Raw genomic sequence first — 15,420 nt, forward strand, 5'->3', positions numbered from 1 at the left:
CAGGGCAGATGAATGCCTGTAAGTTCTCTGAGTGGGAACAGGAGACCAGGAGAGCCAGGAGCCTGGATTGATTTGGGAGAAACAAGAGGACCTGTTTGGTTAGAAGAAGCAAGAAAGAAACTTTTCTTTTTCTCAAGAGAATGGGGGGCAATAAGAAAGGGCAAAATCTCAGCTCTGTTCTGAGATTCAATAGCCATGAAATAAAGTCCATTAGCTTGGACATCTCAGGAGGTAACTTCCAGTTCTTTTTCACATTTGATGTAGGCACATCCACTCAGTACTTTCTGTGACCGTCACAGTCTCAGGTAAGAAGAGGGAAGGTCCCTGTCACCATAGATCATAAATGGAGCCAAGAACTCACATGAATTTTTCCCTTTTTGGGTTACCTCTAGCCTTTATCATTTCTTTCATAAAATGTACTTCTTGATATTGAAAAATATTAGTCTCGCCTCTTCAACTATACTTAAGCTCACAGAAGACAGATCATATCTTTTATATTCCCCACTGCACTTGCCACAGAATCACAATATTTGACAAATGCTTGCGAGGGCAGCTAGTGGAATAGAGTATAGTCTCTGCAATCAGGAGGACCCAAGTTCAAATCCAGTCTCAAACACTTAAAACTGTGTGATCCTGGAAAAGTCACTTAATCCTGATTGCCTCAAAAAAAAAAATCCAACCAAAACCCAAAACAAAACAAATGTTTGCTTATGTAATAAACAGTTCTTTAATGATTATGATTTACATGAAGGCATCACCCTCAGGACCATGTTCTCATTTCACCTTTTCCTGATCCAAGCTTTGAACATCACTTCCCAGACATATCCATCCTGTGTCATTGCTCTTGAAGACATTCTCCCCCTAAGTCTAAGTATGTGTTATCTTCCCTATTAGAATATAAGGTCCTTAAGGAAAAGGGCTGTTTCCTTTTTTCATTGAATTCATTCATTCACTTATATAATCACATAAAGTATACAAACTATGGCATCTTATTTGATCCTCATAACAACGCTGTGAGAAAGATGCTGTTATTATTTCCATTTCATAAATAAGGTAAACAGACTTAGAAAGGTAAGTGTCTTGCTAAGTAAGGTCTACACAGTTACTATCTACTATAGTTCATTGGAAAGAAGATTGGCTCCAGAATCAGGGTCTGATTCAAATTCTACTTCTGTCACTTACTAACTTGGACAAGTCACAGTCTCCTTGGGCTTCAGTTTTCCCACCCTTAAAGTGAGGGAGATAGACTAGATAGCCTCTGTGTTCCTTCCAACTACTGGTCTGAGTTTCTCTGAGGTGGGATTTTAGCTCAGCTCTTCTCCAATGCAAGCCACCTGACTTCTCAAGATACTCATCAACCAATGGACTACCTTGTTTATAGATTCAGAAAGCAAAGAAGGATTTTTCTGAAGAAGCAGTACATAGGACAATGAAAATCAACCCTGCATTCTGACCCTGAGGAATGCACAAATTGTAGGGAAGGAAGACACAAGGTCTCGGAGATAGGTTACCTGTATCCTGTCTTCAGGAAGTTCTGTTTTCATGGCCAACATCTCCCTGGCATAGACATCTGGATAGTGGGCTTCATTGAATGCCTTTTCTAGTTCTTCCAATTGGTAAGATGTAAAGATCGTCCTGAGGGAGACAAAACTTATTGAAGATAATGGAAGCAGAAGAAACAATATCAGTTATCAGCTATCAGTTAGACTGATGTTCCTCCCCTGCCTTTCCCCTTTCTGTTACTTCTCCCCCCATTAAAGGAACACAAAAACATTTCCAGCAATAATAATAATAATGATGATAACTAATGTTTATATAACATTTTAAGTTAGACCGATAATTTTTGTCAGCCTTTCCCTTTCCCCCTAGAAAAGAACACATTATTATTACTTTAGTAATAATACCTAGCATTTTTATAGTACTTTAAGTTAGAATGCTGATTCTCCCCAGCCCTTCCCTTCTCTCTTCACACAAAGGAACATGAAAGTACTGTCAGCAGTAATAATAATAGTAATTCTAATAACTAGAATTTTTCAGCACTTTAAGTTTTGCAAAGTGCTTCACACATTATTTCAATTGATGTCACAATAGCCCTGTGAGGAAGATGCTATTATTATCCCCATTTTATGGATAGGGAAACTAGGACAGACAGAAATTAAATTACTTATTCAGAGTCATATAGTTAATAAATGTCAAAGGGAAAATTTGAATTCAGGTTTTCCTGATTCCAGTTCTAGCACTCTCTGCACTGTACTACTCCAGCTATTCAGCATACATCTAATTCCAATAGAGAAGTCAAGGCAGTATAGTTTATAGTTCTGGATGGATCCAATATAGCTTGGACCTTATATTGATGCCCCACTCTGAGGAATAAGAACTGAGACACTTCTACCCAGAAAAAATAATACCTAGAATTATGCACACACAGAAAAACATGCAAACAATTTAACTTATTTGATTGGAATCCTATATGTCCCTTTAGTTAGTTTAGTAGTGTGTTGTTTTATCTGAGCCTGTCAATGACATTTCATTTAGAAGTCTTTCTGTGTTTGATCAAAGATGTATAGCAGAGAGAATTCTTAGTTCCTACTGAAAGGTTTTTCAAGAAGTCCTTGAAAAAGTCAGATATTGAGAAAGGGGAAAGGATCCATTAATCTCTATCCCCTTATAGATACCATTCATTCATTTACTCAACAAGCATGTCCATGAATCCTTCCAAAATTCAGAGACTTCTTATATTTCCATTGTAACTATAACTAAAGAAATATATCCTGCAGACTTTCTCACCCATTATCTTCCCTGTACTCTTTTATGAGACTATTTTGCATTACAACTTTAATCCTATACCATTATTTTCTTAACTTTCTCCTCTGCTTTTCCTTCATTGGGATCCCTAAAATGTCAAATAGCCAAAGCTCTGCTATCAATTCCCCTGATACGTTCTGGAATTTTCATCCAGATCTTTCCACCACTTCAGTCTACAATGCTCTGCAGCCCAGCTTCTTAAACTGTGGGTCATGACCCCATATGAGATTTTATAACCGAATGTGGGGGTCATGAGATCATGATTAATTATCAGTACATATTTGATTTGTATATCTTTTTTTTATAAACCTATATACCCAAGATCATGTAAAAATTTCTTGAGTGAAAACGGAATACTAATGGAAAAAGTTTAAGAAGCCCTGAACTACAGTATTCTCAAGCACCCGAGATGCAGATGGGGCATATTGTAATCTCCCAGGGAAGCACTTCAATCTGTTTTTGCCATCTAAAGATGGGCACAACCTCTTCCTTCTCCAAGTATTGATATCAAAATTGTTTTCAGGTGACATTTACCTGGACACTGTTTAACAATGAAAATTGAAATCCAAGCTAGGCTTCAAATCCTGAAACTGTTTTAATGATATTTTATAGTTGATCCCAACAGAAATCTATTAAATCAAATAGATATACTACAGGACTTTAAGAATGCTTAGAATCCCCCGTTTTCTTTCCAAACAAGTAAATAGCATTAATTAAAGGGGAATCACAAATGTAGTATCTACTCTCAATTCAATAAGTACTTATTAATGTATACTACATGTAAGACAGTAAACAGTGGACCAGAGATTGACTTAATATTGTTGGGAGTGGGGTTGAGAAGGAAAGAAAGAAATCAACTTTTTATAGAAAGTTCCAAGTTAACTCTCTAAATTCCACTACCCCTTCATCCCCCTCACTGTTTTCCTGGTTTTGTATACAAAACCTGGTTTTCCTGGTTTAAGTGTACAAAAAAAAATTCTTTGGCATTTTGAAAGTTCACTTTTTATTCTGATTCTCTTTTATTCATAACTGGAGGGTCTCACCAACACAAATCACCCCAATCACAATTCCTTTTCATAATTATTGAAATGGATGAGCACAGGCATACCATCTGGTCAAGGTCAAAGAGAGGATCAGAGGTAGATAGGGCTATACAAGAATCCTGCCTCCCAATCCATTTGGTTTTGGAGGCTGATTGTTACATTCAAATTTACTCTCTAGGAACACCAATCTTGATTCTTCCTTTAGTTGGGACCCAAGTCCTACACCTGCCCAGTCTATAGTTGTCCTGATCCCATAAGTGACTCAAACCCTATGTTTGTAAAAATGGATCATCTCATTCAAAATCTGATGCCAAACTAATCTGTAAAAGAATTCACTTTGCATTTTTAAAATTATCTTCTGGAATCTGAAGGGACCAGCACCAGGAGAATTTGGTCCCTCTTCCCATATCTGACTTTGATTTTTTCCTATCTTCCTCCACAACCCCCAACTAAGTGAGGTGTCTCTTTAAACCTGGATTATTTCCTAGAGATAAAAATCTGCCTCTCATTTTCTTTTGTTGAACATTCCCAAATCAGAGGAGTATGGGAAAATCTACTTCAATTAATAAAAAACAAGTGTCAACAATTAGCCTATTCTCTAATCTCCACTACTCCCAGGTCCCTATGCTTCTGAAATAACTTGAATGAAGGGGGAGGGGGATTGAAAGGATAAGCTGTAATAGAAATCACAAAATTGAAGACCTCCAATGAGAGGGAATCTACTGCCTTCTAAGGGAGACCATTTCTTGCACAGTTCTAATTGCTTAGTTTAATTTTCATGTTCATGAGTCTTTCAAAATATCTACAATGATGACCCATCTCAGAGCTCATAATTTTAAAGCAGATTTGTTGGAATTGTTAGACTAAGAAAAGGGGCATGGAAAAATACCCTAATGATCTCTCATTTTGATCTAACAGGATCAAATATATGGAAAAACAGGAAAGGAAGAGATAGAGAGAGACAGAGAGAAAAGAAAAGAAAGAAAGAAACTGAAATATAAGGAACATTATGGGAGCACCCAAGATTTTAAGTAATAAACTTTTTTTTTCAATAATAAGATACTGGGTTAGAGAGCTTGCAAAACACTAATGGCACTTATTCAGCAATAGTTAGCTTTGACTTTGATCCAGGATCTCTTTTATCCCTCTCATCCTAAAGAGATGGGGAGGATAGGAGTGGAAAGGGAGTGTTAGATGAGTAGGATCTTGGGGAAATGTATAATTCTGATGGAAAACAGTAAGGGACTGGATTAGAAGAGATTCAGAAAAAGAAGAAACCACTTGAAAGGAAGTGATATTGTCAATTTAGGAGAAAACTCCAGGCTTATACTTATTCAAGATTATATTAGAAAAAAGGTTCAGTTAAAGAACAACTTTTAAAGAATAATTAGGAATATCTTCTACCCAGCAAAGCGGTAGAGGACTGTTAGGACAACATATTGTATATATCAGTGTGGTTTTGTTTTGTTTTATTTTTGCTTAATTTGTCCAAAGTGGGGGTTAGTTTAGAGGAGATGGTAGTGGAAAACGTGATATTAAGAAAGAAGGCATCTATAAAATGAATTTTTCAATAAAAAGAGAGATGGGAATAGAAAGTAGAATTTCCAAAGGACAAAAAGATCAGGGGACAGTAGATAAGAGGTCTCGATACTTAGTATGAGAATGTAATCGAGTAGGAAGGAGAGAAATGAATTGCTAGGATAGGATGGAGAGGAAGGGGGGAAAAATGGAATCAGGAATAATCTAGAGATGATAAAGGGGGGGAGGGGGCAGAACAGGAATGGTACTAAGGGTAATAAAGAGAATAAGAAAGGAGAGAGAGAGAAAAAATTAAGGTTAAAAGAAGATTTGAAATATGTAAGAGAAATATCTAGTGTCAAGGAATGGTTGAAGGAAGAGATGGCATGCCTGTTGGAAGACTAACAAGCTGGGAATCTAATCGCTTTACTAGTCCCCGATAGTACCCCTTCTGTGTCGTGGCAGCCGGGAGATGAAGGAATCAGGTTTAGTTGAAAGCGGGAGTGGATTTGGAGGGAGCCGAGGAATTGGTGCAGATCTGAGGAATATGCTGATACACTGAAATCTAGGTGGTCGCTTTCCCCGTTCCCACTTTGTCTAGGACCCAGATTTCTGCCTATTTCGTTTTGGATTAAAAAGAAAAGGCAAACACGGGAGGAGAATAATTCGCAGCTGGGCCGGCAGCTCCTCGTAGCCCTAAATCGGACTCATAATTCTGAAGGTCAGAACACCGCATTTTCTCAACAAAATCAGACTGCCTCTCTCCACTCACAAAGCCTTTGCCTAGGGAGCAGGGGTACAGACCTTGGGGTGGGTTGAGGATAGACTATGGACTGAACGGAAAGAGAGCTAGAAGGAGTCTCCCGTAGGGGCTGGACTGAGCCATAGTAGTGACTAGTGAGTGAATGGCCCTTACCTGTGTCGTCTCTTCTTCCGTTTCTTGGTCTGGTTTAAAGAAGATTTGGTCATTTTTCTGTCGCTGGAAGAAACATCTTCAGAATCTGAAAAGGGTAATGAGGAACAAGTAGCACTATGTGGAATCACGCCTCTTTGCTCTGATTGAATAGTGGTTTTTGGGTGGGGGTCAAACTTTGGTGCCCAAGGGCTAATGTTCCACTTGGAATCACCCCTATCCCTACAGCTATTCTCACCACATCCTCCCGTTCCCAACACAAATTATGAGAAAGATTTTTGTAGACTTGTTTGATAGAAAAGAGACAGAAAAGAAGAAGCCCTTGGTGTCTTGAAAAGATCAGCGGAGAGAGTGACATACAGAGTAAATGGAGAAGCAGAGGTGGGTGGGTAGGGAAAGAGGGCTTGTGCCCCGAGTCCCGGGGGAGATCCAGGGAACAGAGGGAGCGCCTTGACTCTGTGTCCTCCCCTTCCCTCTTCAATACACACACACACACACACACACACACGCAGTAAAGTTGGACCCAAAAAGCCAGGAACCGCTGGCAGGAAAACCTGGCTTGGACGAGTGAAAGAGAAGGGGAGAGAGAAGGGGAGAACAAAAATGGGAGAAAATAAGGGCAAGATTCCCGGGTCACCTCTACGAGGAGGTGTGTTGAAGGCCCGACATTTAGTGGTAGGAAAAAAGGAAAGAAAACGAAAAATAAGAGAAAGAAAAAGGAGCCTGAAGGAGAGATTAGAAATGAAAATTGTAGGGTCTTCACCCCTCTGGTTGAAGGGGAGAAGAAGGAGAAGAATGGAAGGGGTGGGGAAGAGTAGCTGCAGCTGAGATCCGAGCACAACTGAGAGGCATCACAGTCCAGGAGCCAGAAATGGCTCATTGAAAATAAATGTTAAATAAATTAATTCATTAAAATATGGGTTGGTTATCGACGTGTTCGATGGTATACCCCGCCAAGGGTTGTTTGTTTTTTTTTAACTGATGAAGAATGGAAGGAGGTTACATTCCTGGTCAGTTTTCGTTGGCTTTTTTTTTTCAAAAGAAAAATCTTTGGTCTTATGAAGTAAAAAAAGAAGTCCCCCCCAAAAAGCCCCAAGAACAACCGAAAAAGGAAGGGAGCGATAGAGTGGAATAAGAACTTCGGACGCAGGCAGCAGGAGCATGCAACAACACCAGGGAACCGCGGATTCTAGCTAAGCCTGCGGCGGCTTAGGCTCCGCAATCCCAGGAGTGTCCGCCGCCGGGCCCGCTCCCCTCTCGGAAAACGAATAGGGCTCCCTCCTAACTCATCTCTCGCCCCCGGCCTATCTGGCCCTCATTGCCCAGGTTCCAGGCGACCTGAACCGGGAATGAACGGAGATTTCTGAGAGCTGCCCCAAGAGATCCGCGCTTCTCGCGCGTCCATCTATGTCCCCCCCGAAATACACAACGGACTCTGGCACCCAGCGCCCCCTCTCTTTCCCTGGCCTTGCAGCCTAAGCCGAACCCCAGGTTCTCAACGAAAGGCGGCGTCCCGGGTTGAGGGGGCCTATCCGGAAACCCCGAGAAATCGTGAAGCCGTTCCTGTCGGCGGGCGGTTGGAGGGGGGCCAGGCTGAGCAGGGGCGGACGGCCAGGTGCGGGGGTCGGGTGGGTTAAGGATGGGAAATGCTGGGAACCGGGATCCTTGGGATGCCCTGATGGAAGCGGAGGGTCTCTGTTCTCCCAGCTCCGGTCACTTTGTGGGCCACTAACTTTTTTTCTGCTGTCTGTCCTGGGGAAGGATTCCAAGGGTGGCGAATGGACAGCTCTCCAGGCTCTCCTCCGAATCTCCCCCTTTCTCCCATCCACCATCCATCCCTTCTTGCTCGATTCCTACCTGAACTGGCCGTCTGGCTGGTATCGAGCTGCCCCGAAGCTCTGCCCAAGGGCTGCAGGTGGACATTCTGGGGATCGGACAGGACTTCCAGGAAGGTGGGTTGCGTGTAGAAGCCCGGGAGCCCCCCTGTCCCCAGAAGCCCCATTCCCCCCACACCGGCCGGGCTGAGTACCGAGCGGGCAGTCAGCAGGTGCCCCGTAGGCAAGCTGTCCAGGGCGGCCCGTGGATGTGAGCTGGGTGGCTCCTTGTTTAAGCCCAGAATCTCCTGGATGCCGAAACCGGTGCACCTGGGCGGGTTCCCCCCCGAGTTACTCTTGGCCACAGTCTCGGCTTTGGGTTTGCTCAGCGCTTCCCCAGCTTTCCCTGTCATCTCCGGTGCTTTGGAGGGGCAGAGCCCGAACCGATTTTTCCTCCCCCCCCACCCCCCCTCGTCTCTCCCCTCCTCTTGAAGTTGGTCCCAGGTGCCCCCTCTGGTGTCTAATGCTCTGGAGCCCCAAGGAGATTCCCCTTTTATCCAACCAGGCAGCAGCCCAAGTGGGGTCAGAGCTGAGCAGCCAATCACCGGGGCCAGGAGCGATTAGGAATTCCAAAAAATTCCTACAGGCTACAGGCTACAGGCAGCAGGCCGCACAGAGTGCCCCAGGGGCACCAGGACAGGGACCAAAAGGCCAAAGAGGGCTCTGATCAGTGTGAGGACTTTGGTCACAGAGATCCACACAGTTTCTAGGGAGAAGACCTGGAAGATAGGCCCCTGTTTCTAGGGCACAGCATGGCAAAGAGATTTGGGGCCCAAAGAAGAGAACAGAAAGATTGGGGAAAGTGGACAGAGGTTCAGCTGGAGCAGATGAGGAGTGGGAAAGGGTGTTGGACAAGTGGAATACTTGGAGGAATCTAAGGAGTAGGAGAAGATGATTCAGACAACTTAGAAAAAATTTCCTGGCCAAAAAAACAAAACAAAACCCAAATGTCTAAAACAGAGCCAAGGAGTTTCAGGCCCAAAGAGTTGGTCCATGCAGCAGTGCTGAAGAGAAAGGGACCATTTTAAAAAAGCTGTCTCAACAGAGGAGAAGAAAGCTATCTATGCATTCAGTACCCAGAAAGGAGACTAGATCACAGTTAGAAAACCAAACCTCTGCTTTCACAGATGAGGGAACTGAGACAGTGAGAGGTTAAATGATGCTGCCCAGGCAAGTAGAAAATAAGGACCAGAGGGGAGATCTGGAAGAAAAAAGAAATGTCGTGTTTGTGTTGGGGGTGGAGGGGAGAAGAGGATATTCCAGGGGGAAGTTGAAAGGACTTGTAAATAGAATCTCTGTTAGAATAAAGAGCAGTTAGAGAATTGGCTAAGAGAAGTCATCCTAGTAGAAAGAGGAGGGTTATCTCTCTTGGAGAGGATGGCATTTTCTCAGAATTTATCTGAGGAAACATGTTAGGGATGTTTCTGTGCATATATGTGTGGGGTGGAGGGGAGGAAGATGTTGCAGTGAACTTACCATTCAGCAAGACACTAGGATGCTGGCTATCTAACCAATAGTACTTTGGGGTAGGATTGAGTTTGAGGTTAAAGAGAAAATAAATTGTTGGAACAGTCATTTTAATGAAGATCTAGGATTACTGAAAAGGTCAAAAATAGAAGATTGTACCAAATAGGAAAAGGAAATAACTCAAACATAACCTAGCCCTACCAAGAAGAGGCTAAAATTGAAAAAGCATTCTGATACAATGGGGGGAAGGTGTCACTAGCATGAAAAAATTGGGGCTCTGAGAAAAAACATCATAGGGCTCTTGACTGAGTCATCTCAGGAGTGTGGCAAGTGGATCTCTTCTCCACCTCCCCCCCCCCAACTCCCAACCCCCAGTCTATTAATCAAGAAAGACAGTCTCCAGCTCCCAGGGAATGGGTGGGTCCTTGTGTCCTTGACAGATATTAGCTATTTCCTTGTTAAGAGACCAGCCACCTCTAGTACTACCCAGATGGATGCAGAGACAATCAAAGCTATTGGAAGGACACGAGTTAAATTAGAGAAATGACTTACTTAAAGTCATCCTAGTGGTCAGAAGCAAAGGCTCAAATAATACCTTTGTATTACACATGAATTTTCACATGGATCATCTTGTTTAATCTACAAAACCACTCTTTGAGACAGGTAAGGTAAATCTCATTGTCCACATTTTAAAGAAGAGAAAATGAAATTCAAAAAATTAACTGATTTGTTAATGGCTTCAGAGCTAATTAATAATGAACCATACTAAGATCTAGCAATTCTGACTTTTAAGTCCTGGGTTTTTTTCCATTACCTCTTAAGTGCAGATTAACTTGAATCTATTATTCTGGAGTCCTTGATTTTAAATAGAATAGATTCTAGAGTCCTAGATGCTAAATAAATTTTGTTTTATCTTTTTGCTGCTATTATTTGTGTTCATTTGTGTCTGTCTGAATCCATTTGGGAGTTGGGATTTCTTTTGTTTTGGTTTGGTTTGGCATACTACTAAGATACTGCTATTTTCTTCTCCATTTCATTTTTACTGATGTGGAAACGGAGGCAATTAGGGTTAAATGACTTGTCCAGAGTCACACAGCCAATTGGTGTCTAAGGCCATATCTGAACTCAGAAAGATGAATCTTTCTGACTCCAAGCTTGCTGCTTCATCCACTTTGACTCCTAGCTGCCCCCTATACTTCTCATGTATATTTCTTAGTATAATTCTTAATTCACATAGCCACCATCATGGTGAAGAGCCTCATCACTTCATACCTGGACTATTGCAGTAGACAATTATAATTGGTCTCCCTATCTTAAATTTGTTCCCACTCTAATTTTATTCTACTTGACTGTCAAAGTGATTTTCCTAAAGTGCAGATCTGAACCATGGAACTCAGTAAACTCCATTGGTTCCCCATGAAGATCAAATATAAATTCTCTTTAGCACTTAATGTACTTCCTTACCTGGCTTCCTTATCTGTTCAGTTTTATTATTTTTTTCTCCTTTCCACATATTTTACAATTCAAACACCCTGGTCTATTTACTTCACTCCATGTCTTTTCACTGACTGCCCTCCATGACTAGAATGCTCTTCCTTCTCATCTCCTCCTCTTGGTTGGTTTCCTGAGCTTCTTTTAAGACTCAGCTCAAATTTCACTTTCTGTAAGAGGTCTTTCCTGGTCTCTCTCTTTTCTTCACTCTGAATTGCTCATGCCTTTCTACTGAGATAATATATTTTATAGATAATATTGAGATTATATGTATATGTGTTTTATCCCTCTGAGATGTATATATCTTATATGTACATAGTTTTGGGGGTTTTTGCATACTATTTCTCATTAGAATGTAAATTATTTGAAGGCAAAGACTGCATTTTTGTTTTTATTTTCTTTATTTGTATCCCCAGTGCTTAACATAGAGCCCAGCATGTAGCAAGTGTTTAAAAAATGCTTATTGACTGTCTTTTTTGGAACCAAGATGGATACAAACATGCAAACAAATGGATTAATTGATCAAAAGGAAAAAAAGTTTTAAATAAATTAACTGAAAGATACTTCAATCCATTTGAGGAAAGCCAAGAAGAGATCCAAATGGAAGAGATATAGTCACAAAAAGAAGAATGATGTTTTGGGGACCAGCCCATCATTGTCCATAGTGATATTAATAGGGGATTTGGAGTTCTATGAAAGATTAGAATCCTCTGATAGATATAACCTCTATCAGATTATACAGCCATTGAGGATTTTTATCATGCAATATAATGCAAGTAGTGATGAATCCAGTGCAAAAATTTATATATCCCATAAATAAAAGAGGAGCAAATTCAAGACAAGAGAAACTTGACCCTTGAATTGACTATTCAACTTGGTTCAACTCCTTCCTCTGACACATTCTGGCTGATTGCCTCTGAGAAGGTCACTTATTCTACCCCCTCTTAGAATTTAGACATCTCTTGAAGACTATAAATTGTATAAAAGGTACCAACTTGAATTGATAGAGGGAGTTTCCTCATCCTAGAATTCCTTATGCTAATGAAATCACAGGTCCTACCTCTATCTCAATGTTTATTGTTGTTCTTCAATCATTTTCAGTCATGTCCAATTCTTTCTGATCTCATTTTGTGGTTTTTTTGTCAAAGATAGTGGAGTGGCTTGCCATTTTCTTCTCCAGCACATTTTACAGATGAGGAAACTGAGGCAAACAGGGTTAAGTGACTTGTTCAGGGTGACAGCTATTAAGGATTTGAATTAATGATTAATGAGTTTGAAAGTTGAACGAATGAGTTGAAAAATGAGAATTTGAACTCATGAGATGAGTCTTCCTGATTCCAAGTCTAGATATGTATGTGTGTGTGTGTATGTATATATGTAAATGAATATACATTTCTTGAGGGCAGAGATTGCTCATTACATTTTTATCTTTGTATCCCAAAGTGACAGCCACAAAATTGGTGCTTAATAAATGCTTGTTGATTACTTAAATGAGACAACATAAAAAATGTTTTTGTAATCTATACATTACCTTGAAAATGGTAGCACTTGTTATCGTTATCAGCCCATCTCCTTGTAATTACAAAGCATCTGGGAGAAAAAGACAAAAATTTCAAATGTTTTTAAAAAGTAGCTAGAACAAGGGTGGTCTCTGAGGGGAATGAAACCTGTCTGTTTCAAAGATTCCCATTTTTATGGCTGGGGATGAATGTGTATGTTATGTTAATGGCATTTGTCATGTCACCAACATCACATGACAACCAAGATGAGCTGGATGAAACAGTACGAGGAGGGACATGAGTGATGGAAAACACAGGATTTGAATGATGGAAAACAGTTCTTGTCAGGAAATGAGGATGAAAAACTCCTTGACCAACTCCTGGGGAAGGTGACAGATCTCAATTCTGGTGAAATAATCCTGAGATGGGGTTCATAAGCTCTCAGTAGGGTCCTTATTCCAAAGAGAATAAATGTGGGTTCCCAAATTGAGGGAATAGAAACAGAGTAGCAGAGATTTCCTGGTGTCCATTCACAATCCATGAATTTTGCAGATGGGATTTTTGTAACTAATCTCAGGGGGCCACATTGCAAATTGTCGGTGGAGCAAATGGTGTGTGTGTGTTGCAGATTAAGTATATGTTGTTTGCTACTGCTCTGTAACTCTCATCTCAATATGTGAATTGCCATTCTGCATCAGACTTAAGGTCAGAGTTATTCCTGGAAAGGGGAAGAATGCTATATCTAGGGTCATCCCTAGAGAGAGAGAGACCCTGAAGTAATCACACTATATGGTCTTCTATTGGAATTGAATTGAAGAACAAAAGGCAGCCTTTTAAAAATCATTTTATTGATATCTTTTGTTTTTAAAATATCTTTTATTTTTGAACCACCACATTTGATTATTGGAAGAGACCTCAATGTTCAATTTAGTCAACCCATACACAAAGTAATATCCCTTCTCTTTCTCCAGCTGAGCAAACTTTACCAAAGGTAGTCCTGAAGGAGAAGGGAAATCATAAATGTGTACTGAAAAATAGTAACTCAGAGGCATTTCAATCTATGTCACCCTTATCAGGTGGCAGAGCCAAAACAATGGCAGAATGATGGTGGCTTTGCTTCAGTATGCTGAAATTTAAAAGACATCTTTTTTTTTACAGCAAATAGAAACAACCAGATAAGAAGCATGTACTGAAGTCTCACTAGCAACCTTGCTCCTTTGTGGGTCTCCTCTTCCCCTTTGCCTCTTTTCCCATCTTTCCTTTGTGTCTTCCTCATTTAGAATGTGAGCTCCTTGAGAGTAGGTATTACCTTATTCCCTTATATTTATATTCCCAGAGCCCAGCACAGTTCCCAGAACATAGTGATAACTAACAATTTATTAATCTCCGTCTCTCTGTGTGTGTGTGTGTGTGTGTGTGTGTGTCCATCTCTCCGTCTCTCTCTCAGTCTGTCTCTTTGTCTCTCTCTGTCTCTTTCTCTCTCGGTGTCTGTTTGTCTCTCTCTCTCTCATACTTTTTTCCCCCGCAAAGCTGCATCGCAGGTAAACTCTCCTGTCCCCACCTCTATGGCCTTAGGGCACATGGCCATGATGGTTGGTACAGGTTTGTTTTATACTGCTTGTCCTAGGCACAAGGACTATTAGTTATGGCTCTGAATTTCAGAACTAGAATCCTCTCTTCATACCATCCTCTATAAGGTTCTTATCTAGCTTCTTAAGTGATGGGAAATTTACCATCTCTGGGCACTTTTGGACAGGTGAGGAAATATTGTTATTAAGGTTTTCCTTACATGTAGCTGAAACTTTCATCTCTGCAACCTCCAACTATTGTTCATGGTTCTGTCCTCTGGAGCCAAGGAGAACAAGTCCCAATCCCTCTTCAGATCCTTGAAAATAGCTATCACCTTCCTCCGATAGCTTTTTTCTTTTTTTCCCAGAGAATAGATTTTTTTGTATTTTTCTCTTTTCCCTTTTAAAAATCTGAAAGTAACAAACAACAAATAAAATAAGCATTTCCATATTCATTGTAGAATAAAAGGAGAGAATCATATGAAGCTATAAATCTCTATTATGTAGAACTTGTTTTTTAAAAAATATATTAAAAAATCAATGGGACTTTTACAGCTATTCTACTTGTTTGTGATTCCTTCTAGTTTCTCTTCTTTTTTTGGGGGGTGGGACAAGGAAATTGTGGTTAAATATGTTGTCTCTCATAGCTAGTAATTATAAAATGTATGAAATCACATTTGAACTCAGATCTTCCTAATTCCAGTCACTATCCAACCATTGCTCCATCTAACTGCCCTTTCATATATATTTAAAATTTGAGAACTCTTTCTCAGCCTTCATCTCCTACTCTCACCCCAGCTAAGACTTTTTCTATACTAAAACTCCCCATTCTTTTCAGATTTTATGACTTTTAGTTTCCTCGAATCCTAGCTGCTCTCTTTTAGATTCACCCCTGGTGTCAGTATCCTTCAAATGGCTTTCTTTCTTTTTTCCTCCTTCCTTTCTTTTTTCTTTTTCTTTCTTCCCTTTCTCCCTTTTCCCTTCCCTCCCTCCTTCCCTCATTCCCTTTTCCCCTCCCTCATTCCCTTTTCCCCTCTCTCCTTCCTCCCTCCTTCTTTTTCTTTCTTTCTTTCTTTCTTTCTTTCTTTCTTTCTTTCTTTCTTTCTTTCTTTCTTTCTTTCTTTTCTTCTTTCTTTCTTTTCTTCCTTCCTTCCTTCCTTCTTCCTTCCTTCCTTCCTCCTTCCTTCCTTCCTTCCTTCCTTCCTTCCTTCCTTCCTTTTCTTCCTTTCTTTTTCTTTCTTT

General features: G+C 40.6%; 1 protein-coding gene across 1 annotated transcript in view; it reads right to left on the bottom strand.

The window, feature by feature from the left end:
* Positions 1–8,506, bottom strand: part of VSX2 (visual system homeobox 2) — a 29,609-nt gene extending 21,103 nt beyond the window's left edge. Inside the window, exons 1-3 of the mRNA XM_051977611.1 lie at positions 8,137–8,506; positions 6,283–6,367; positions 1,512–1,635 (exon numbers count right to left, since the gene is read on the bottom strand). Coding sequence (XP_051833571.1) covers positions 1,512–1,635; positions 6,283–6,367; positions 8,137–8,506 — 579 coding nt within the window. The remainder of the gene's footprint in view (positions 1–1,511; positions 1,636–6,282; positions 6,368–8,136) is intronic.
* Positions 8,507–15,420: the final 6,914 nt, after the last annotated feature.

This window comes from Antechinus flavipes, chromosome 2 (genome assembly GCF_016432865.1).
Source record: "Antechinus flavipes isolate AdamAnt ecotype Samford, QLD, Australia chromosome 2, AdamAnt_v2, whole genome shotgun sequence".
NCBI lineage: Eukaryota > Metazoa > Chordata > Mammalia > Dasyuromorphia > Dasyuridae > Antechinus > Antechinus flavipes.